Source organism: Brienomyrus brachyistius, unplaced genomic scaffold, assembly GCF_023856365.1.
Source record: "Brienomyrus brachyistius isolate T26 unplaced genomic scaffold, BBRACH_0.4 scaffold470, whole genome shotgun sequence".
In the NCBI taxonomy this organism is placed as follows: Eukaryota; Metazoa; Chordata; class Actinopteri; order Osteoglossiformes; family Mormyridae; genus Brienomyrus; species Brienomyrus brachyistius.
Window position 1 is genome coordinate 62,634 of NW_026042745.1, and position 24,714 is coordinate 87,347.

The 24,714-nt window shown below is 42.8% G+C and overlaps 1 protein-coding gene across 1 annotated transcript in view; it reads right to left on the bottom strand.

Moving 5' to 3' along the window:
- Positions 1-21,487, bottom strand: part of LOC125729079 (E3 ubiquitin/ISG15 ligase TRIM25-like) — a 52,495-nt gene extending 31,008 nt beyond the window's left edge. Inside the window, exons 1-4 of the mRNA XM_049005629.1 lie at positions 20,989-21,487; positions 17,986-18,081; positions 17,180-17,413; positions 16,850-17,008 (exon numbers count right to left, since the gene is read on the bottom strand). Coding sequence (XP_048861586.1) covers positions 16,850-17,008; positions 17,180-17,413; positions 17,986-18,081; positions 20,989-21,474 — 975 coding nt within the window. The 5' untranslated portion in view covers positions 21,475-21,487. The remainder of the gene's footprint in view (positions 1-16,849; positions 17,009-17,179; positions 17,414-17,985; positions 18,082-20,988) is intronic.
- Positions 21,488-24,714: the final 3,227 nt, after the last annotated feature.

Genomic DNA, 24,714 nt, shown 5'->3' on the forward strand with positions numbered 1-24,714 from the left:
CTCTCCATGTGCCAGTATCTCCTTTTTGGGTCACCCCATTCAACAGCAGGGCCATATTTAATCTCCTCCTTAGCTTCCGCTTCTAAATGGTCAAAAAGAAAAAATGCTTGATCAGCAGACGACAGAAGCCGGGCCCGCATACAAACTCGCACCTCTTCCTCCCACTCCTCAAAGCTCACACCAGACCTGCCCCCAAACATTGGACACTTCCGGTCTCTAGAAATAAAAGTAAAACGTTCAGTATAGACACGAGGCTCGACCGAAACAGGTGGAGGTGCGGGGGAGGATTGGGTGGCAGTAGAGGGACCTGGAACTTCTGCTCGTTCCTGGTGCAAACGATCATTATCAGGCTGGAGCTGCCCCAACAAATTCCTGAGCTGCTGCACTTCGTCGTCCATAATGACAATAGGACAATAAAACTAGACGGCACAAACGAAGCCCGGCAAACAAAATTTACTCAAAATAGTAGTGGCTCCTGGGAAACTAATGCTGCTGTTTTGCTTTGCCTTTCCACTATGACAAATTAAACACCAAAAAAATAAAAAACCAAAAAAAAATCTCACCTAACCTCCTCAGGGAGCGATCAGGGAGTCACATCTGCACCATGTACTGGTGAAATCCTGCCGACTACGCCCACTCCGATATAAAAGCACACAAATTCATAATCACCGCCCGGGGGACGTGAAGACCATGAACACTGCCTTTATTATTCTGCGTTCAGTTAACACTCCAAAGGAAAAACCAAACAGCAAAGCAATTACTTTAAAAATTACCCACAAATGGTACAAATCAAATCATGTTAGAATAACACTCCAATCACACAAAGAAACCCAAACCCGGCAGCTATTACCTTGGGGTGGGGGGACACACTGTCAGAAGGTACTCCACAGGGTCACCACATCACATGGCGTAGATACACACACCAGGGGGGTGGGCTAAGAAGGCAGAGCGACCACGACCACGACCTACCCCCCCCCCCCCCCAAACCAGATCCTCACCACCCAACACCAAGCCTCCCCAACGGCGCCCCACGGTTTACGTACAACAAACTAAACAAAACACATAAATACTTAATACTAATTAAACAGGAAACCCGAAAACAAAATAAAAAACGAAACAAAAGCAGAAAACAGCAGCAATTGTAGTGGCTCAGTATCCCGCCGGCTGCCTGGCTCACGCTGGTCCGGGACACTCCACCAAATCGCCATCCACTGACTGAGTACAAGCGCTATTAAAAGGGAACCTTAAAACGGGAAACAACTGCAAGTGGCTAGATTACCAAGCCCTCGCAAACTGCAGCGATGGAGATGCCCACAACTAGGCTAATTTAGTGAGGAACCTTCCTCAAAGGTACAACGGCGACTCCCGCCTGCTTCAGATCACAAGCCTATGTTCTGAATCACTATTCTACCAACACACAGGTAGAAGATGAAGAACTCTCCTCAAAGTAGTGCTGTCAGTTGGACCTTGTAACATGAATAATCGTAGTGGAGAGTTACAATTATTATTTTAATTTGAAGACGTGAGATTTTTATTGGGGGAGGGTCCCACCTTCAGAAACAGCCAGTGAGACTCGTTTACCTCAAACCTTCTGACCATGTGAGTCTCATTAATGAAACCGTATCTTAAGCCCAGCCGGAGCCCACCTCCCCAAGGGTACACTCTACTTTCCCAGAAAATGCCAAGATGGATTCAAATTCAACTCCCAAACCTACTGTCAGTTTTTAGAAGACACTTTCTTCAAGCAGTGGTACAGGATAAAGTCAGCATCTTTCAGGAGGACCATGATTTTTATGCAGGACAATGCTCCATCGCATGCATTGAAGTACTCCACTGCATGGCTAGCCAGTAAAGGCCTTAAGGATGACAGAATAATGACATAATCACCTGACATAATCCCTATTGAGAACTTGTGGGCCCTGCTTATATGGGAGATTTACAGTGAAGGAAAGCAGTACAGCTCTCTGAACAGTGTCTGGGAGGCTGTGGTTGCTGCTGCACAAAAAGTTAATCGTCAACAGAACAAGAAAATACCAGATTCCATGAATGGAGGACTTATTGCTGTTCAGCAGCCGGACTGCTTGGGGGAAGAAGCTATTGCACAGTCGTGCAGACCTGCTCCTGATGCTGCAGAATCTTCTTCCGGATGGAAGAGGGGTAGTAGACAGTTGGTGGGTTGGATGGTACCGGTCAGTCACAATGCTGGTGGCCTTACGGATGCAGTGGGAAGTGTAAGTGTCCTGCAGGCTGGGGAGGGAGCTGCCGATGATGCACTCAGCGGTCTGCACAGTCTTCTGAAGGGTCCGGACCGCTGAGCGCGTCATCAGAAGCTCTCCAGCCTGCAGGACACTCGCACTTCCCACTACATCCGTAAGGAGGTGGCTATATTGCTCACTAATTGATATTTCATGTCAGAATTGTTTATTTGGAAATTATGTGATGTTTGTTTATTAATCGCACTTTGAAAGATGATAATGAACAAGGGAGATGGGAAAATGTAGGTGTTCCATTTAGTTGCATAATAATTGTGCACACTAATAGTTGTGTAATAATTCTGCACACTAATAGTTGTGTAATAATTCTGCACACTAATAGTTGTGTAATAATTCTGCACACTAATAGTTGTGTAATAATTCTGCACACTAATAGTTGTGTAATAATTGTGCACAGACATGTATTCCCCTGATAATGTTCACACTCACATTTCTGGGAACATTGGGAGCAGCGTGTGGCTCTGTGGGCTAAGCCTGTGTGCTTGTAATCAGAAGGTCGCAGGTTCAAACCCAGCCTCAGCCTGTGGGTCCTTGAACAAGGCCCTTAACCCCTGGGTGCCGCTACAGGTGGCAGCCCTTCGCAGACAACTTCCTCTATGGAAAAAAAAGAGCAAGTTGTGGGAGGCGTAAAGACAATTTCCCTACAGGGACAATAAAAGTGTCGGTTATTATTATTATTTCCCTTGCATAACATTCAGGCTTCAGGTTCATTAACATTTTGGACTGACTGATGACACTATATTTGTTTATTATTAAAATTAATCCCAAAAACACAACTCGCCTAATAATTGTGAACACAGTGTATTACATTGTGGGAACCAAATGTCCCCCACGATGAGATAAAAACCTTTTGCCATGTAAGGATATTTTTCACTCCCCACACCCCACAAACATAACCTCAATTTCATAAAAAAATCTGTGAATAGAATCACAAAACTGGAAATACCTAAAATCTTGTATTTTGTTTGCTTACTTATGGTTAAGGTTGGGGCTGGGTAGACTGTCATTGTTGGGATTAGAGTTTTCACCATAGAAACAAATGGAGAGTCCCCACAAAGACATAATTACAAACCTCTGTGTGTGTGCGCGTGTGCGTGCGTGTTTGTGTGCGCATGTGCGTCTGTGTGTGTGTGCGCATTAGCGTGCATGTGTGCGCCTCTGTGTGTGTGCGTCTGTGTGTGTGTGCGTCTGTGTGTGTGCGTCTGTGTATACCTGGCTACAGAAGATGGATGGATGGACAGATGGAATTTGCAACCTTACTAAAGAGTAGCAGAAGCACTTCTGACACTTGAACCCTGATGATAAGTACAATTATTTATGTAAAAGTGCATCAGTTTTGTACTTAGTGGCATTTGCCAAACATGCTTGTAAAGGTGAATTCTGCCAGAGGTCAGTGCTGTGGGTTGGCGTTTGGCTCAGTGGCTTATATCACTATGCTCCTGTGACTAAGGCCCTTAACCCCAAACGCACCGGTGACTGCCTGCGTCTGCCTTCTCAAAGAAACAATTTTAAATTGTTTGACTGTGGAATTTGAGCTTCATGGGTCCAAACCTGCTTAGTCACACCGCCTTAAGTTTGCTGCTCAACTCGCCGCTTTCTAAATTGTAAGTCGCTTTGCAAAAAAATATCTCCAAAATAAAAGTAAATGTTCTTTTTTGCAGGAGAAAAAATGATCAACATGTGTTTCAAACGGTACAAAAGTGGGTCTGACCTTCATGCAGTTTCAACAAAACGTGGGTGGGGACAAGGGACGTCGCGATATAATGTGATCATACGATTACGTTTGCAGCAAAATAAAAGGACAGCGATAATGGTTCCCAGCAACACAAACCAAAGACAATTGGATGAAAGCAGAGTGGAATATGGGAGTATGGTAGACGATCCTTTCATAGCATCCAGATTTCTTAATGTTTGCTAGGCTGAGTTTGTTTATATGGCGAGGAGCCCAGCACCAAGTTACACAAGAAAATAAGCTGGAGGAAAGCAGCAGGCAAAAGCCTGACCCAGACGCAGCCCCGGTGCACGCCGGTTGGCGGCTGGGGAAACTTGCCGCGTATCGCCCCTACGGCGGCTGTTTCAGCTCACGGTAGGAAGCCGCCATCTAGTGGTGCGCTTTTGGAATTGCATGCAGCGATAAAGTTCCTCGAAATTATTACAGTATCATGGACCTAAAGACTCATTGAGGTTTCACTCAAAACACAATATTGTGCAGTTTGGGGATTTGCGTTGGTGTTTTTGTGCTCATCATCACAGGTCCTGAGGGCCCATACATGCTGGTGCTGAGCTCTGTTACTGATATTCTTAAGTATTATTTTTAATAATTGTTGCACTTGGACTCGATCTTTTATACAATGTTTTGTCGCTTTTAATCTTTCCAAGCATTTTGCATACCGGGGCGACGCCCAGCACCGTACAGTGTCAATCTGCTTCCTCATTTGTATGTCGTTTTGATAAAAGCTTCTGATAAATAAGTAAAATGTAAGTCAGTATAAATGTATATACAACAGTAACTATGGTAGATTTCTCTCTGGTAGGTCTCTCTGACCTTACTGCACTGGGAGAAAAGCCCAGTGTAACATGGGCTAAAATGTAAATGTGTAGTTTTTTAGATCTTAATCTGAAAATCCGTTCTTCGTTTTCCCAGAAGGTGGCAGCACATGAACACTGCAAAACTGCAAGCTTGGCTTGTCGCTTTGTATACAATAGTGCGCTATCCGTATATTAAAAATACTACATAATTACATACATCAATCAATATCAAGAACAGAAAGATGCCCACACAATATACCAAAATCTTAAAATCCCCCTTGGCAGCATGTTACGCTGTAGTTTGGTTTGTCTAAGCTCCACACTTTCCCAGAATTACCCTGGACTGCTTCCAGTACGGAAGCCCAAAGAATCAGACACGAAGCTCACATAACTTGGCAAGAGGCCCCTGAATTACCTAAAGTGGATGGAGTTTTCACCTCGGCCCATGGGGATTCAGAGCAGACACAAATGAGCGTGAACCCATGTGTGATTTACAGTAAAAGGTGACTGAACACAATACACAGCCTCTGTAGTGTCTCCACTGTCCAGCAGGGGGTGCCACATGAAAGCTGCCCAGCAGGAGTAAACAGGTTTCCGGAGATGCTGCATTGCAGTCCCACAGTCCTCTAGTCTTAAGTGCTCAAATGTTGTGGCCCCTCTATACCTTAGTCTCATAGTCCATAGTGCCCAATTCCCCTTTGCCCCACTTCCATGATCCACAAGTCCCTAGTCTCCTTGTTTCTTAGTCCCATGGTCCCTAACACTGTAGCCCCTTTCCCTCTGGTCCCCTATTCCCTTAGTCCCATAGTCTCCTAGTCCTGTGGCCCCTAATCCCACAGTCCACTACTCCTTAGTCCCCTAGTTCCTACTCCCTATTCACCTTGTATTAAGCAGGGAGCAGGATTCTGAGGCCATCTGATATGCTTTACAATGAAGCTGTGCTAAAACCAGTATATGCATGAGGGTGTTTGCGCTGCCCTGCACTAGACTGGAAGTTCCTGTAAATCACTTATATGAAAGTGCCTGTGGAACACAGATAAAATCCACATGTCTGAGGTGGCTGGCATCTGGTCTTTCTCATGTGTCAGGCCTGCGATGCAGCATTCAAACACATGGTCTCCTTTTACAGCCAGCAGGTTACGCAAACGTACCGCTCAATCGGGGCCATGTGGACAGCTGTCTGCCATCTCTGATTGGCCGTCGAGTCCACGGACCCCAAAGGTTAAACTGGACACTGGCAAGCGTGTCTGATTCATCAGATTCCCGTCTGCTGGGTTGGGCAGCATCACATTGAGGAAGAACCTCATTGTGTTTTCAGCTACCTGGCATTAGGAGCTGATTACTTCAAGTCATTAGGACTTTTTTCATAGAGATTCTCTAGCTGAACAAGTAGAGTGTTGCATTTATGATGCATTGGTCATGGGTTCAAATCCCCCAAGAATATGCATAAAACATAACCCTTCCCACTGCTGTAAGTCACTTTGGATAAACAAGTCTGGTAAATGCAAAAGTGTTTCTACAAGTGGTACAACAGCATGCCCTACTGGTCAGATTAAAATGCTGTTTGGATATATTCGATTTCATAATGTGGCTTCTAATTATAACGTCAATGTGTAATAGGAATTTATTGGAAACGTATTCACTACTTCTTTTACAAATGTATTTATCTGGACGAATTGGTCCAATTGGTCTCTCTTACCTTAGACCCCTGGGAGAAAAGCTTAGTGTCCATGGGGTTAAATGTAAATGGATATTCTATGTGATGAGTAATATAATCTGGGTTAAGGACGACTCAGATGCAGTAGCTCTGGGAAAGACACAGGCTTTATTAAGGGAATACAGCAAACAACACTTGGAAGAATGATGACGGAGCTGAGGAACCATGAGAGCAGGAACATTTATACACAGTAATCACCGACGGGAGAGAGGTGTAGGAGGCTAACAGACCAGGGTGGAGAACGTCAATGATGGGATACAGCTGGGGAGAATTAGGAGAGTTACGGAGGGCCATTAGTGGCCTCTGCTGGCCCAAACAGGAGGAGACGGGACAGATCGTCACAAGTACTAAGATGTGATGCATCCATCTTCCAAACACTTATCACAAGGGTATCCCAGAGCCAATTACAGGAAACGCAGGGTACAAAGCTGGGGTCCACCATGGATACAATGCCATGTAATCACAAGGAACAATCACAGTTATGGAGTCCGGACAATTTACAGATGCCTGTCTGAGTCGCTGCAGGAAGAAACCCATGTGGGATAAAGAGAGCAAACAAACGCCACACAGACAGTATAGGAGAAGGATGGAAACATTCAACACTGCAGCTGCAAGGCAGCCCTGTTACCCACTGAGCCGCCCCTCACTGGATTCTCATGGTTAAAACAGGACAACATGCCCAATACATTCAAAATGCACATGTGGAGGATTTCAGCCATATGGTTTTGAGTAACTTCTACACCCACGTACCATGTGTGAGATGGAGCCGGCCAGTTCCTCTTATGGTCCAATTCTGCTCATGCGTTACTAAGATTATGGTACTTAGGTCCTCCATCCATCAGATCCTCTTCTCACTGTGGTCATGCTCATCCACTCTGGACACTGTAAGCTTGGTAAAAGACTCTCATCTCTGTATCCTTGGTAGCGAAACAAAAAGGGGGTTTGCTGAACTAGATGGGCTGAGACTGGAAACAAAGAGGATCGTGAGGGATCACAAATGGGAGGACTGGCAACCGGGAAGGTCACAGGCAGCAGGAAGGTTTAACATCAATGACCGGACTGGAGCTGACGAGACAAATAGATACTTAAATGCAAAGACTAACGAGGGGCAACAAGCAACAGGCATGAATCATGAGGGTCACGCTAGTGAGGAGACAGGAGGGTCAGGCAGGTGTGATGGGTAGGACATGACAGTGGTCATGTGACACGGGCTGTTACTGTCACCATGAGGAAACGCAGGAATGTAAACAGCTTGGAAAAGGCAGCTGGTGTTTTTCTCCTTTATTTCTGTGTGAGCCTATAGTGGGTCCCGTGTTGGATGGGATCCTGTCTCTACTGCATGTCAGTCGTAAGCGGATCACACTTCTTACCGTTAGGGTGATGCCTGTGGTTTACAGTGGCTTGCAAAAGGCCGTCCACCTGAACTCACAGGCCGAACAAGGAGAGCGCTGATCAGAAATGCAGCCAAGAGGCCCATGGTGACTCTGGACGAGCTGCAGAGATCTACAGCTCAGGTGGGGGAATCTGTCCATAGGACAACTATTAGTTACAGGACAACCTGTAGCAGGACTTGTAGTCTTTCAGGCACTCGGCCCCAGATTTTTAATTACTTTGACTTTAATGAATCCGAATGTGGCCATTAGCAATGTCATATATATATATATATATATATATATATATATATATATATATATATATAATATATATTCAGGACGCTAATTGTCGCACTGCCTTTATTGTTATTTATTCTATTCTACTGCCTTTATTGGCCCTACTACCCCATTTCGTTGTGCTCATACACAATGACAGTAAAGTTGACTTTGACTTATGAAGTGAGAAGGCCATGGATAGAGAAGTTGTGCTAATGCTAACTGGGACTACGGCGGTCAGATTTATTGGACCCAGCTGATGGGCTCCACAAGTCCCCACGTGTTCTGAGCTACAGATACAGCTAAACTGTCTGACAACAAGCCAGTGAAGTCAAACAGCCTGCAGGGCCAGTCACCCCATCTGGGCGCAGGAGCCCAAAACAGAACAAAGGCTTTTGTTTTCTGACTTTGACTCACAATTGGGCAAATAGTGATAAATCATCCTCCCCCCTGAGAGTTACCCCAAAACACATCATCTTTCACACGTTGTTCTGTTGATCATGTCCCCAAGAGGGAAGCCAGACTTTCCCAGAATGGCAGCTGCTCACTGTAACATGCATTAAGAGATTGAAAAGTGCTGGTGAACATCCTGCCTGGACGCTGGCCACTGCGATGGTGAACATGAATAGGGTGAATGGAATGATATATGTGGACTTTCATGGAATATAAACTGTGAATCGTCCATTTATCCAGCAAACCCCACTATAACAGTACCACCACCCAGTCCACCCGCCTGCATCCTGAAATATCACCTGAAATATCAGGCGAAACATCAACACAAGCAGATGGCTTCCATATTAATGCAATGGGAGCAGAAACAGCTGTGGGCTGGCCCCCCATCCTGGGTTGTTCCCTGCCTCGTGCCCATTGCTTCCGGGATAGGCTCCGGACCCCCCGCGACCCAGTAAGCGGTTTGGACAATGGATGGATGGATGGATGGATATATATATATATATTAATATATATATATATTAGGCAGTCACATAAACTTTTAAAATGATCTCCATGTTGATTTAAACCTATGATATTATGTCTGTCAAACTGTTTGCCCTTAACCGTTTCAAAATCTCTCCTAAAGTCATCCCAGTATTGGCAGTATTTTCAATATACTCATGTATTTTTTGACATGACCACTAGCTCACCTCATATAGCTAATCAATACCTCAGTGACTTTTCAAAACTAGTTTCATGAATTAATTGAGCTGGTGGTGAAATTTCAATTTCAATACATGAAATGGCCGAGGTGAACCTGAGGAGAGGTTTAGGAACCATATTGGTGTTCATCTAGCCATCCAACAAGATATCAGTAACTTTTTGGAGAACATAAGAAATTCCTTTTAGTTTTTTTTGTTTTACTCATAATTTGCACATGTTCTAATATTAAAATTTGTTTTTAATACTGAGAAAATATAAATTTACTACCCAGATAAATAGCATTAAACATTAAACATTTCCTATGACTCCCTAAGACTTTTGCACAGTACTGTATATATCTCAGGATTCCTAATGAAACAGGATTTATGTGATTTTTTTCTGGTAATTGGTAATCACCTACACTACTTCATTGATGATCAGGTGCCTTTCTGTTGTTGTTGTACTAACGTGACTTATTAAGATTTTGTGTTATTTATGTTTACTTAGTTAATATATGATTAATTTGATTATGTTATTATCTTTACTAAGTTACCTCAGGACCGCTGTAGGTTTTGAGTTAATAAACTGTCTGCCGTCTGCCGCCCCCTGCTGGCCAAAGCGTCGCCGCTGCGATATCAGGCTGCTGCGCTCAGTGAGCAGAGAGCGCGGATTAAGTCTGTTACTCAGTTACGTTCTGGGCAGCGCGGAACCGGGACATTAATGGGATAGAATAGGAAGCCTTTATTGTCAGTGTACAGGTAGCAAATACAATATATAGAAAGAAATATAAAATATACATATAGAGGGGAGGGGAAAAGCTCCCCCCACTCATCAGCCTTAGATTTCATTACATTTTATTTTTTTCAGAATCAGAATTCACTCTATTGGTACAACTGCATGTACTATGAATTTGTTTAGGCAGTTTTGGTGCATTAACAGCCAACATAGAACATACGTCAGAGAAAAACAGTCATTTTGTATGTTTGTTCAGCTTACAGAACCCAATTACTTGTTTTATTAACATACATCACACTTCAGACAGAGTAAAAAGGGTTATACTGGTTATAAAGCAGAGATTTTACCTTTTTGCCACGGAGAAGCAGCGACATGTGAGACTCTGATACGGTAAAAATGATTCCTCCAGCACACAGTGAGCTATCCCAGCATGCACAGCGACACGGGGGAGTTTGCCCCCCCCCATGTCACCTTCCTGTCCCCCCCTGACAGAGACACTTCTCTGTTTGCAGTGTTGGGGTCCAGCGTCAGCTGGCAGGAGCCTGTAGGCAAGAGGAAGAGCCATTAATCCCATGACGAAGCCCAGCATCTCCATCATTATCACTGTCACACCTCACACACTCACTCACACAGAACTCGCTCCAATACACACATTTTATTCCCAATATACTCATGTAGCCGCCCGAGTCTGCGGCGCTCCGGCTGCCCCCTGCGCTGTGAGACACGCCGCGCTGAGAGACTCGCTGGGGCCGAACTGCACTTTAGCCTGCGCTCTATTATTCTGTACGATACATAAAATATAAAAAGTCAAATATGTGAATTACCTCAGGAAATGTTGGTCGCCCGCGCGACGCCGGCGGGAAGACGCGCCGAAATGACGCGGGTGTTAAACTAATAGGCTTAATTACAGGTAAATAAAATTACAAACAGCATTCATCAAACATATTAACCATAAAATTACACAACAAAGATTACCACTAAAAGTGAGTTTGTCTTTAGGTCACAATATGAACGTCTTTTAATCCACTTTGGACACACACCTCTCTCCAGCAGCGCGCCAACGCGACGCTCCCAACGCAGACGCATCTAGGCTGGTTCTCCGCAAAGCGCAGCACTCGCGTATTACACCGCGTATGCGTACATGGAAACGTTCATATTTCTCTGGTCAAGCTGTGTACTTTACACATGTGCACGTGCCCTATTTAAGTATTAGTAGTAATTCTGATATTCCCTGCACACGTACCACAGCCGCGAGGTCTGTGTATGTTTCCCTACGTTTTACAAATTCAGAGCGGCAGTTCACGGGGCTGCCAACTTTGATCAACTGGCTGGCGTGAGCTTTTCAATTTGGGACAAGTCTGCACACATATGCATACGCATTTAAATGTATGCAACAGTTCTATTACCTTGAAAATTGGCTGTAGGGTTTGCAAACTACCCCAATCCTCATCAAAATCATCTATGTTGGCGTTTAAAGACAAATTTGGAGTGCGGCAGGCGGTCGTCCGCGGAGGAGTAAAATGCATCATAAAAGTCTATACAAACACGTCCGCTTATACGTGCGCGGAGAGGTACCAGTCTGGCCGCCACGTGTTTTCTGTGTTGATTCCGGCTTCGTCTGCGCACTTACATGAGGATAACAAGACGCATGCGCGACGTGCAGTGCCACCAGAAATTGGCGTGGCAGTATGGTCACGTTTTGTCACGGAACATTGTCTTTACTAACGGTACAGATCGTATTAAAGTAGCATCTGATTTTTTTAAGAATGAGTGTCCAGAAGAGCTGTATATTTTCACAGACAAGAAAAAAATATTCCGAACACTATTGTGTCCTTCTTTGTACAGTGTCTTCAAAATTTAATGGCAGTATAAGTTTCTTAGAAAGCAGTGTCATGCGTACAAGGTACAATAAAATTCTAACCTGAAATTCTTACTTGCCTACTTTCATAAGCAGCATTATTTTTCATACAGTTCCATCCATCGATTTTTCTGGCACTTATCTAATATATAACATATAATCTATTTGTGTGTGTGTGTGTGTGTGCGGTTATATATATATATATATATATATATATATATATATATATATATATATATATATATATATATATATATATATCCATCCATCCATTTTCCAAACCGCTTATCCTACTGGGTCGCGGGGGGTCCGGAGCCTATCCCGGAAGCAATGGGCACGAGGCAGGGAACAACCCAGGATGGGGGGCCAGCCCATCGCAGGGCACACTCACACAGCAGTCACTCACACAGGCACACCTATGGGCAATTTAGTAACTCCAACTAGCCTCAGCGTGTCTTTGGACTGTGGGGGCAAACTGGAGTACCCAGAGGAAACCCCACGACGACATGGGGAGAACATGCAATCTTTGTCATCGTCTACTGGATATAAAATATCTTCAAACGGGATATTAAACAGTTCAATCTTGAGAAATAAATTAGCTATTTTAAACATAGAATAATTAACTGACTTACACTGGAACAGACCCAATACAGAAAAAAGTATTGCAATAATAACATCATGTAGCAAAATTTGTCAGAAGGTTTAGTAGTGACTTGGCTCGAATCGGAAGAGATGAAGAAAAGAAAATTATAAATGAGATTTACTGCTTTAACCTGCAAACCAGTCAGTTGTCTTACTGATACAGAAAAAATTGTAGGAGGTGCCTTACAGAATAAATTGTATGATTATATATAAACATAAGGCAGAAGGAGCCTTTGTTAGATTGTGGCAAAAATGGCTTGAACAAGGTGAGCAGAACTCAGCCTATTTCTTTAGGCTAGAAAGTCAGCAAGCCTATCATCAAGCTAATCATGACTATGTATAGTTATTGCAGTCACTGGATGATTAAATAAAACCAGACAGTAGTAAAACTGCATATAGTTCACAGTACATGGTAAACAAAAGAAGTGGGCTTGCAGCTCTAATCAAAGCGTGTTCTTCAGAGCGCCATCTTGACTCCTTCGTCCTTGTACAACATTTAATGCCACAACCTCATACTAACAAGTGAGACTGGAAACGAAGGAACCGACCAAGATGGTTTTCTCGCACTGCCCCCCGGTGGACATGACCTTCAGTCCTCCAGATAGATGTAAACTACGCATGCAAGTGTAGTCGTGTCGTGTGAAGTCATGGCCCTAAAGCACAGACTTAGGAGATGTTCAGTGTCACAGCCAGATTGGGTAAGACTGCAGGTGCCGTCTTAGGACAATATTAATGAATCTGAAAAAAAGTACAGTCAGCGAATGCACAAAAAGGGCAAATGTGAGGGAAGGAAGCCCCCCCCCCCCCCCCCGAACCTCACTGCTCATAGATACCGTAGCTCACACAAGATAAGGATGCAGATAAAAGGTTTTGATGAGCTGTTACTGAGTGATACCAAACGTTCCTGCTACCCAAACAAAGCGAGGGCAGTTTCCCAGCTTTCAGCATTACAGTGCATGATGACATCTAGGACAGGCTGGACCCTTACCCCACCGCCCGCCGCTGACTTGGTTTGGATCCCCTGCTGTAGCTACAGCCCACACTAGGCAGTGAGGAGCAGCCCCAGTGTCAGCCATTCCTGCTCTGACTGACTTCAGGGGGAACAAAGTGCATCAAAGCCCACAGCTACTCTCTCTCATCTGACTCCAGTTGTGTGTCACCAACACACTGGGTCAGACAATGTGTTTAATACATTAAACTGATCTTTACTGAATATCAGGTCTGTGGCTGGAAAATCATTATTAATGACTGATTTTAATATCAAGATAAACCTTGATTTTTATGCTTTAAACTGAAATGGGGTGAAATGAAAACTATGCAGCAGCCCTGATCAAACCAGCTACTCCTACCTGCCCTTTATCAGTGAGACTAGAGCACTTAGGGAAGGAGGTGGAGCCGCCGCCTTATTTAATGGGTTTGAATTATTTTTACAAGTCAGGCACTACTTTCTGTCAGAAGGGTAATTATGAATCTGAATGAACAGAAATTACATGTGGAGTTCCTCAAGGGTCCGTTATTGGCAGTGGGCAGTGGTGGCTTAATGGTTGTTGGATTGAATCCCCGACCAGCAAGAACACTGCTCTCTGGGCACTGAATTAGCTGCCCCTTGCTATGTCACAATGTCACATATGGGTTAAATGCAGAGGACACATTTCGGTGTTGTACACTGTGTGCTGTGGTGTGTCAACACTGATCACCAATTAGAATTATAATCCTCACTGAGCCTCTTTGTTCAACATCTACATGCTTCCATTTGCTCAGATTACGGAACATTATAAAATCTCTGGAACACTTAAGGCCATGTTGTTAGTAAAATTCACAACAAATAATAATCTATTGTTATACATTATAATCATGGCTTTAAATATTTATCAAAAGGCATAACACATTATAGGCATGCTTATTATGCATAATGAATGATGTTTGAAGCTCTCTTCTTTAGTGCACTATAAATACCTTCATAATGCATTATAATGATCGGTATAAGCATTAAGGATGCTTTGTATTGCATTATGAAGGTATCTATAGTGCCTTATAGATGAGTGTGTCATAAAGCATTCATACAGCATTATAATCATGGGTATAATGTGTTATGCTTTTTATAAATATTTATAGCTGTGTTTAGAATGCTTTATGAGTGCAGTATAATTAAGCAATAACATATAAGAAGATACTCCGGTATATCATGGCTGTGATTCAGTCAAAGGCACAAGGCTACAGGCCACCACAAAAAATTTAAAAAAATAGTTCTCATAACATCAGTGCAACTGGGAGGGGCCATCGTGTCCAAACCATCCACATACCTGGATAATTCAGTCAATAACCAATATAGTTTTGTCTAATATTTCCGGTGGCAGCAGTAAAACAACTAGCCAGCTTATTATCGGAGTAACTTTGCATTGTAAATGAAAACCATGCCGCAGATTATGAGGCAGATTGCAAAGTTCAGTTATTGGCATCTTTAATAGCGTGATCCTTAAAAGGACAGTTGGCAGCTTATAAAAACTTATTCTGGAACAGAAAAGAACAAATCCCACAAAACGGAATACATATGAACCTTTACTTTCACTGTCACCTATGTAAATTTTTTAAACTGGTGGAAACACAGGCAGGTTCTGAAAAGGCATCAAGTGACAACCAGCCCAGCACCGGCTCCATGTTGGTGGAAATGAGGCATCAGTACAGTGTTCCCAGGTCCAGCCCAAGGTCTGCTTAAGATCCACCCAACGGAAGCTGAAACCAGCCCAATAAGAGAGAGAGAGAAGGATTTCTCTCTAAACCAGATACGGAAAAGCTTGTTCATGTGTTTATTTCCAGCAGGCTAGACTATTGAAATGGTGTCTTTGCAGGTCTTGGTAATAAATCAGTCAGACAGCTGCAGCTCATCCAGGATGCTGCCACCAGAGTCCTCACTAACACCAAGGAAGTAGAGCATATCACACAGGTCCGTAATCACTGCACTGGCTTCCTGAGCATCATAGGATTAATAATTAAATATTACTTGTGTACAAGGCACTAAATGGCACTAACTTCCTTGAACCTTGTGAAGCATCCAGACCCCTGAAAGTTTACTCAGTGTCCCAGAATGAAGACCAAGCAGGCTGAAGCAGCTTTTAGTGTCTATGCTCCCTGTCTGTGGAACAAGTTTCCTGAAGACCTGAGGTCTGCTAACACTGTCAGTTCATTATAATCAGGGATTAAAACGTTTTTGTTGCTGCTTTGTTTCAATAAATTAAATTAGCAGGAGTTTAGTCATACGCTGCCTCTACAATCTCACTTCTTTTTAGTTAACTGTTTATTTGTATTTTGGGCTTTTAGACTTTTTAAAATTGTTTTTTAAATTGACAATGAACGTGTTTGTAAGTCCCACACCAAAGTTCCGAAGTATCGAAAAAGTACCACAGCTGCAATGATGCTTTTGGTACTGGAACTTCTGGTACTGATACTCGACTGGAAGTTAATGGAAAAGGGAAAGAACCAAAAGTACCGAACCTGGTGCAGTGGAAAAGCACCCTGAATAAACTAGCCTTACTTAGCAATTGGATTTAAAGTCCACTGAGATAAAAAGCTCATGTAAATGTGAAAGACCAGGAGGCAGCGGGAGAGAGAAAGAGAAGCTCCACTGGCAGTAGAAAATGAAACACAATAAAACACACTCCACCTCATACAGGGAGAGAGAAGTGTGTGTGTGAACAGACTCACAGTGTAAGAATTCTGCTCTGTTCCTGGGCACTAATACCGGTAGGACGGTGTCTTTGGTAACTAGAAGGAGACAGAGAGAAACAGGGATGTGAGTAAAAGGAATTTACTTGTGGGAGATGGACTTCACTCACTGTGGAGATAACAGCAGTAGGGTATTATCATTATGAGGGACAATAACAGGCATTTTAACAAACTGCAAATCATGGTAAGTTACACATAATACAGATTTTTGGTTTCTATAATGTAGAAGAAACATGTTTCATGTGATCTGGGTTTTGCAGCCAGTAGAATGTGAAGCTCTTTCACCAGTTATCACAAAGATTTAAACTTATTGTAAACAAACTGACTTGGTCACACAAATGTGAGGCTGACTGTACTGCATACTCTCTCTGCATGGTCCACATCGGGGGGGGGGGGGGCAATTCTACCCGCAAAGTCCAGTGTGTACGCAGGTCTTTGGGGTAACCTTTAGGTCAGCTGTTCAACCCCAGGTGTGAGACCCTTCAGCCAATCAGTCCTCTAATTAGTAATCCAGCAAAAGCAGCCCTTTCTGGGTAAGACTGGCCAGCCCTGGTCTATATTAACATGAACAGACTAGAAATGTATTAACCTGGTGATGGATCTCTGCCATTTTCATTCTGCAAAAATTCTCCAGTTGATCTTTCAGCTCAGAAACCGCCTTCCTCAAATTCCCAAAATCAGATCTGGGACTGACAGAGATTCTGGGTCCAAATCCAGCTTCAGGAGTGACAGGAAGAGCCTGGCGCCTCTACAGACACACAGTCTGATTAAACAGCTTCATCAATACAAATGTGTATTGCAATCTAATTAACAGGACCATTAACATCTGACCAATGACAGACTAGTTGAAATACAAATGACAATATGCATCCATTTGAATACTCTGGTTTTCTTATTGCCAAAGTAGCTGTTCTGTTACCTGGAGGAAATGGATGTGATCTTCTGTGTGTGAAAGCTGCTCCAGCTCAGAGTGTCTCCACTTCAGTTCATCAATCTCCTGCTTCCGTCTGTCCATGTCTCCTTCAGCCTGACTCACTGCAGCCTTCTCCTGATCTCTGATCAGCTTTGTCACCTCAGAGCGTCTTCTCTCAATGGAGCTGATCATCTCAGTGAAGATCCTCTCGCTGTCCTCCACTGCTGACTGTGCTGAGCTCTGTTGGTGACACAGGGAGCAGAGGACAGTAAATTACAATTGGCCCCTTTTGAGACTCCAGAGAGCCTCATTGTACAATAGAGATGTGAGCTGACAGGAGGTATAAAAACAGCACAGGGCTGGGGTTTGGAGCATCACCATGCTGGATGCCTCAGGTACTGAAACCCAGCCAGCACTGATTGGAAATGATCACTCATTAAGCTCATACACTGTCAGCTGCAGGGATTTGGCAGAGACTGGTGGCTGTATGGGGCAGGTTGGTTGTCACCATTAGGTCTCAGTTTAATAGGTGACTTTTTTAGTGGTTATTTGCATTACGCTGGGTTGTGAAAAGTTGCATTTTTCTCAAATAGGCATTTATGGTATTTTTTTAAATAAATAAGCTACTACTGCTGCAACACTTGGTTAAACTCTGTAATCTAGCAACTTTATCCCACTGACCCAGAATAACCCACAGCAGCATTAATTTGATTAATCCGCACAAGTCTGTGAATCTGCAATCTGTTGAATCTGAAAGAAGATACAATATGATCACAAGCCAGCTGTTATCTTCTCCTCAGGTTCATACTCACTGTGAATGAGGCCACAGCCTCTCTCAGCTCCTGCAGTTCCTTCTCTCTCATCTGAATTCTCTGCTGAAATTCCCTCTGTTTTTCACCCATTTGTTTCTACAGATAGGAAACAAGACGACAAAACAAGTTTGTTTCATTAGCTGAGATCACATTCATTTATCATCCTGTCCAAACTGGAAAGACACACAATAAAGGAACAATAAGGGGTCAAAACTCACCAGGGAAAAAGTAGCTAAGAAAATGACACGTAGACTAACAGAGGGAATGGGGCAGCTAGTGATGTTAAGCTTGACAATAAAAAAGCGATTCACTACATTCTGAAGCACAGCTTCAGTTTCCTTCGTTCCACCCTGAACACGTGACCATGGTCATCTGAAGCTTCATTCTGCACTCAACCATGTGACTGCTTTGGAAACTGAAAATGTGGCACAATCCTCATTACCGGTTTCAAACCTGTTGTACAGCACATATTTCGGCGTACACACACACTGCAGCGTAAGTTTTAATCATCATAATAATTTAATAATAATTCATTTTCAATAATTAATTTAATAATAATAATTGTATGAATGATAATAATAATTGTATGAATACATAATATCAGATTTGGGTGAGGGTATTACCCAATAATCTGTATAATTTTCCCAGTATAGAGACCAAGAAACAAATGATTGATGAGGCTTTGGTCAATATGCACAACCCTTCACCATAGTGGATAACGCAGGATTTAGGGAGGTTGTGGGGATCCTGGATCCAACCTACATTCTCCCATCCAGGCAAACATGAAAGGGTTTGGTGACAGAAACATTTAAGATAGAAAAAGAGAAAGCAAAGGAAGAGGTGAGAAATGCCAAAGCAGTAAGACTAACATCTGACATGTGGACATTCATACATATGGAAGCTTATTTAGCAGTCAAATGCCATTTTATAAATGATAAGACTGAGCTGTCGACCTTATTATTGGGAGCAGGAAAATTCCCAAAGTCTCATTCTGCAGAAAACATGGCTGCAGTCGAGGCAGCCTGATGGAGGAGTGGGGAATACAGAATAAAGTGCGATGGCTCACACTGACGCTGCACAAAATGTGATTGTCTGTGTCAGACACACAACCTGCATTGCAGGTTTCTGTAGCCAATCTAATGCTCAGGCTGCTGTAGCGAACTAACAAAGACAGATGTGAGACAATTAACCAATAACAACAGTGCAGGGAAAACAGGCAACAAGTGCAGTAACTTATATTAATGAACACAAGACTAGGAAAACTCCCACAAACACTGAAAGTAAGAAACACACACAAGGAATTCAATACTTAGAAAGTACAGAAACATGTGGAACATAATAAAACAAGGCACAAGCTTCACAAGCAGAACAGAGAACTAACAAACACTGGGAAGAATAGAAAAGCAATAATTAAATGAAAGAGGTGAGGTTGGTTCCTGACCTGCCTCAAACCCATAACCAGCTGGTCTCAGCCTCTGTGTCACACACTCATCCCATTGAGTCAAATGCAGCCATGTGGGGAAAAGGAAGAACACACTAGGGCCAAAGACGATGAGAGGACAAAGTGGATGGACAGCGATGGCTGCTGGCCACACGGGGAAGAGACAGAAGGACAGGCACTGAGACGAAGCTTCATTATTTATGTCAAAGCTGCTCCACGCGTTATTAATATTAGTGAAATGTGCCGGTAAAAATGACATGAAGGTAAAATTAAAGCATGTAGGTAAGAATGTGTGTTCAGTAGCCTAGCAAATGGATGTGTGAATAGAAACATATAATAACAGTGTAATTGTTTATATAGTTTTATATTGGGCTGTCCGGGGGCTTGAATTCCTGGTTAGATATTCAGTCCCACTCCAGCCCTGACTACTTTTACTTCATTTGTTCCAAGTCAGACATAATTCAGCATATCAGACAAAACAATGAACCTCTTTGTTAATATTTTCATAAATTTTGAGCTTCACTGGTTATCATTGAAAGCCAAAATATTATCCTATGGCAACCAACACAATGCTTTAAAGGCTGAACCCTTTAACCTTGAATAGAAAAGTATTAATCTACGTACATCTTAGTACCGAAAGACCTTTTATAACATGTACATTTGTACTGTGTTGATGTAGGTAAGGTAAGGTAAGGTAAGGTACGGAGGTAAGGAGCACACACTGAGTACAGTGCCTTACCGCACCCACCACACGACGAACCACCTCAGGGATGAGAACCTGAGTGCAGCCGTGCAGTGGGTGACACCTCAGCACCACACCAGTCCCAATGGAACAGTGTGAGTTTTATCCGGTGGCTGCAGTGCCAATCCTGCAAAACACCTCTTGATGGAGTATAGAAATGCATGGCGATAATGTGAAAAGTTAAACTTTATTATGAAAATATTATTTTATAATAATAATTGTCTAATGAAAATCGCAACATTATTACGAAACAATAAATTGTCAAATTAAAAAATTATACATAGAAGACAAGTGTTATTATGAAATATAATTTTATGAAATGTATGAAATTTTATGAAATTATTTAAAAATAAAAGGATACATTATTGAAATATTTATCATTTTATTTATATTTTTTGATATACTTATTTATTTTATTTTGAGTGTCATGGCGTCCCGTACAAACATCTTCGCCGGGCACGGCCTTACTGTACTGTGGCTCTAGTGAGTTCTTCTGTACTATGAAGGGTTACTGGCTTGTCGGATGTAAGGTACCACAGTTTAAATGGACTTCATATTCGTTTACTTACATTTTGCCCAGACTACCTTAAATCCGACAAGCTAGTAACCCCGCTAGTAAGACCGGACAAGTAGGTCATGACAACTTTACCGAACCAGACTTGATCTGAGTGTTTCGTAGCAATTACACGAACAAGTGTTAAGACAAAATCCATTTATTTAAAATTAACTTTTAGATAATAACAATAATTGATACTTTCACTGATCCCTTTGGGGAAATTGTTTTAGATAGAAAGGGGAAATTCTTTTAAATTAGCCTGACCTGTATCTCCGCCCTTCCTGTAGCAGCTGAGACTGTATCATGGCCTCTGTGTTCATCCATCGTACAGAGATAACAGATACACTGCTGGTGGGTACGGCAGTAAACCTCCAGCGGTTTGTCATGGTGGGAACAGACCTTGTCCTTCAGATGGCCGATGGCATCAATGAGCTTGTGCTGTTTTGCATGGTGGAGTTTGTTGTGAAGCTGCAGGTCAGTTTCACAGTAGGAGGCCAGACACACCAGGCAGGACTTGACAGCTTTGTGTTTTCTCCCAGTACAGACGTCACACTCCACATCTCCAGGTTCAGCATACTGGTCAGCAGGAGCAGCTGCTTGTAGTCCAGTCTTCTTCAGTTTCTCCACCACTTCAGCCAGCATGGTGTTTCTGCCCAGAACAGGTCTGGGTATGAAGGTCTGTCTGCACTGGGGGCAGCTGTAAACTCCAGCATGATCTTCCTGATCCCAGCAGCTCTTAATGCAGCTCATACAGTAACTATGTCCACAGGGAATAGTTACTGGATCCTTTAGTAGATCTAGACAGATTGCACAACTTAACTCATTTACAGTTGAAACCAAAAGTTTACATACACTGTATAAAAAGACATATAACTTTTTTTTCTTACTGTCTGATATTAAATCATACAAAACCCTTTCAGTTTTAGGCCCGTTCGGATTCCCAAAGTAATTTATTTTTGCTAAATTTCAAGAAAAAGTGTGAGAAAATTTTTTAGAGATTTTTTTAGTACTCTCTTCAAAGTCAAAAGTTTACATACACTAAGGTTACTATGTCTTAAAACTAATTGGGAAAGCCCAGATGATGATGTCATAGCTTTGGAAGCGTCTGATAGGTTAATTGACACCACTTGAGTTGATTGGAGGCACACCTGTGGATGTATGTAAAGGCAAACCTCAACACACTGCTTCCTTTTGTGACACCATGGGAAAGTCTAAACAAATCAGCCAAGACATCAGGAAGAGATTTGTGGACCTCCACAAGACTGGTTCAACCTTGGGAGCAATTTCCAGATATATGAAGGTGCAACGTTCATCTGTTCAAACAATTATACGCAAGTATAAACAACATGGGAATGTCCAGCCATCATACCGCTCAGGAAGAAGACGGCTCCTGAGTCCAAGAGATGAACGTGTTTTGGTGCGGAATGTGCGTATCAATCCCAGAACAAAAGCAAAAGACCTTGTGAGGATGCTGGCTGAAGCTGGTAAGAGTGTATCACTATCCACAGTGAAACGAGTCCTGTACCGACATGCGCTGAAAGGCTACTCAGCGAGGAAAAAGCCATTACTCCAAAAGCGACATAAAAAAGCCAGATTACACTTTGCAAATACACACAGGGACAAAGACCCTAATTTCTGGAGACATGTCCTGTGGTCTGACGAAACAAAAATTGAACTGTTTGGCCATAATGACCATCGTCATATTTGGAGGAAAAAGGGGGAAGCCTTCAAGCCTGAGAACACCATCCCAACTGTGAAGTACGGAGGTGGCAGCATCATGTTGTGGGGGTGTTTTGCTGCAGGAGGGACTGGTGCACTTCACAAAATAGATGGCATCATGAAGAAAGAACAGTATGTTGAAATATTGAAGCAGCATCTCAAGACATCAGCCAGGAAGTTAAAGCTTGGGCGCAAATGGGTCTTCCAAATGGACAATGACCCTAAGCATACTGCAAAATTGGTTACAAAGTGGCTTAAGGGCAACAAAGTCAATGTTTTGGAGTGGCCATCACAAAGCCCTGATCTCAATCCCATAGAAAATTTGTGGTCAGAGCTGAAAAGACGTGTGAGAGCAAGGCGGCCTACAAACCTGACTCAATTACACCAGTTCTGTCAGGAGGAATGGGCCAAAATTCCATTAAACTGTTGTGAGAAGCTTGTGGACGGATACCCAAAGCGTTTGCGTCAAGTCATTTAGTTTAAAGGCAATTCTACCAAATACTAAGCAAATTTATGTAAACTTTTGACTTTGAAGAAAGTACTAAAAAAATCTCTGAAAAATTCTCTCACACATTATCTTGACATTTAGCAAATATAAATTATTTTGGGAATCCGAACAGGCCTAACACTGAAAGGGTTTTGTATGATTTCATATCAGACAGTAAGAAAAAAAAAGTTATATGTCTTTTTATACAGTGTATGTAAACTTTTGGTTTCAACTGTACATCCACTGCAACTCTGGCTTCTGCCATTTTACCACGAACACTGATAGGATTCAGTCTCGTTTTCTCTCACAGTCATCTGTGTGTGACAGTGGGAGGAACTTCCTGCTTCTCAGACTGCAGCAGGTGTGGTTTTGGACTGAGACCAGACTGAGAAGAGCAGACTGGGCAAACAGTGGAGCTGCAGTTTATGAACAAAATAGTACATTATACAAACTGTACCCAAAGCAAACATTTATTTATCTTTTATGAGAATAACAGTTACTGACATTGTTTTTCTGTACACAAACTATAATCCTACTCTTTGATTTTTTGCAGTAGATAGAAATTAGGTATAAAGGTATAAGAGAGCAGATCTACTGAGAATGAATTTCTGTGTCGGTTTAGAAACATGTTTGGGATCATGTGGTTTCAGGTGAAACATGCAGGGATGTGCAGTTATAGACAGACTGTGTCAGGATTAGACAGAACAAGCTTTGACAAGTGCTGTCAATGCACAGATTTGTTTTTTTACATTATTCTATATACAATATTCATGAAAATATATGTCATCTCTAACTTTTCTTTCTGTGTGTTTGTGCAGGGAGTGTATTTATGTTAGGAAGGACAGTCAAGTTCAGAGTGATCATTTTAATCATCCAAAATAATTCCATACTCTAATAATGAAAATTGAACACTACTCTTATATTTAAGCCAAAAGTTAATGGACCAGCTTCAGCCATCCCCAGGAACAGAAAGATCATATATCAAAAAAGTATCCAACAAATTCCAATAACTGCAGTACAGGGTTATGGGACACACACATCACAGGAAGCACAGGGCACAAGGCAGAGACACCCTGGATGGGATGCCAGTCCATCACAGGGCAAACACTCACTCACATGCTGAGGACAATCAAGAGACACTAATTCACCAAACTGCATGATCGTGGACAGCATGAGGAAACCTGAGGAAACCCACAGGAACACGGGGAGAACCAGAACCAGGACTGGGAACCACACCCACAAGCCTGGAGGTGTGAAGTGAGAGCAGCTGGTCTGAAGTCCTGAAGGGAGCTGTAGCGCCATTTCTTTGGAACAGTGTGGAGCCGTCCTGCATTACTGCTTATCCTGTATGGGGGGGTGGGGAGCCTGGAGCCTGTCCCAGGTGGCACAGGGCGGGGGACACAATGGACAGGATACTAGTTTATAGCAGAGCACAAACTCACACATACAGACGCACACTAAGGGCAGCTTAGAGATTCCAATCGGCTGATCGCAGTTTCATGTTCTCCAAAGTAGGAGGAGAAAGCCCACATTGGAAGAACATGCAGACTTCACACATACAGCAGGAGGGACAGGAAACAAGCCAAGAGACAGAGGTTACTCCCCGAGACCCCACACCCCCCCACAATCACACATACTGTTAGGATTTATTTAAAAGTTACATTTTAATGCTACAAAATGATGACTGACTATGAACTTCATATTCCAGAACTGTGTTGGAATCTATGCTGACTGTAAGAATGTTACCTTACAGGATTTACCCGTTTCTGTGCCCTGTACCTACA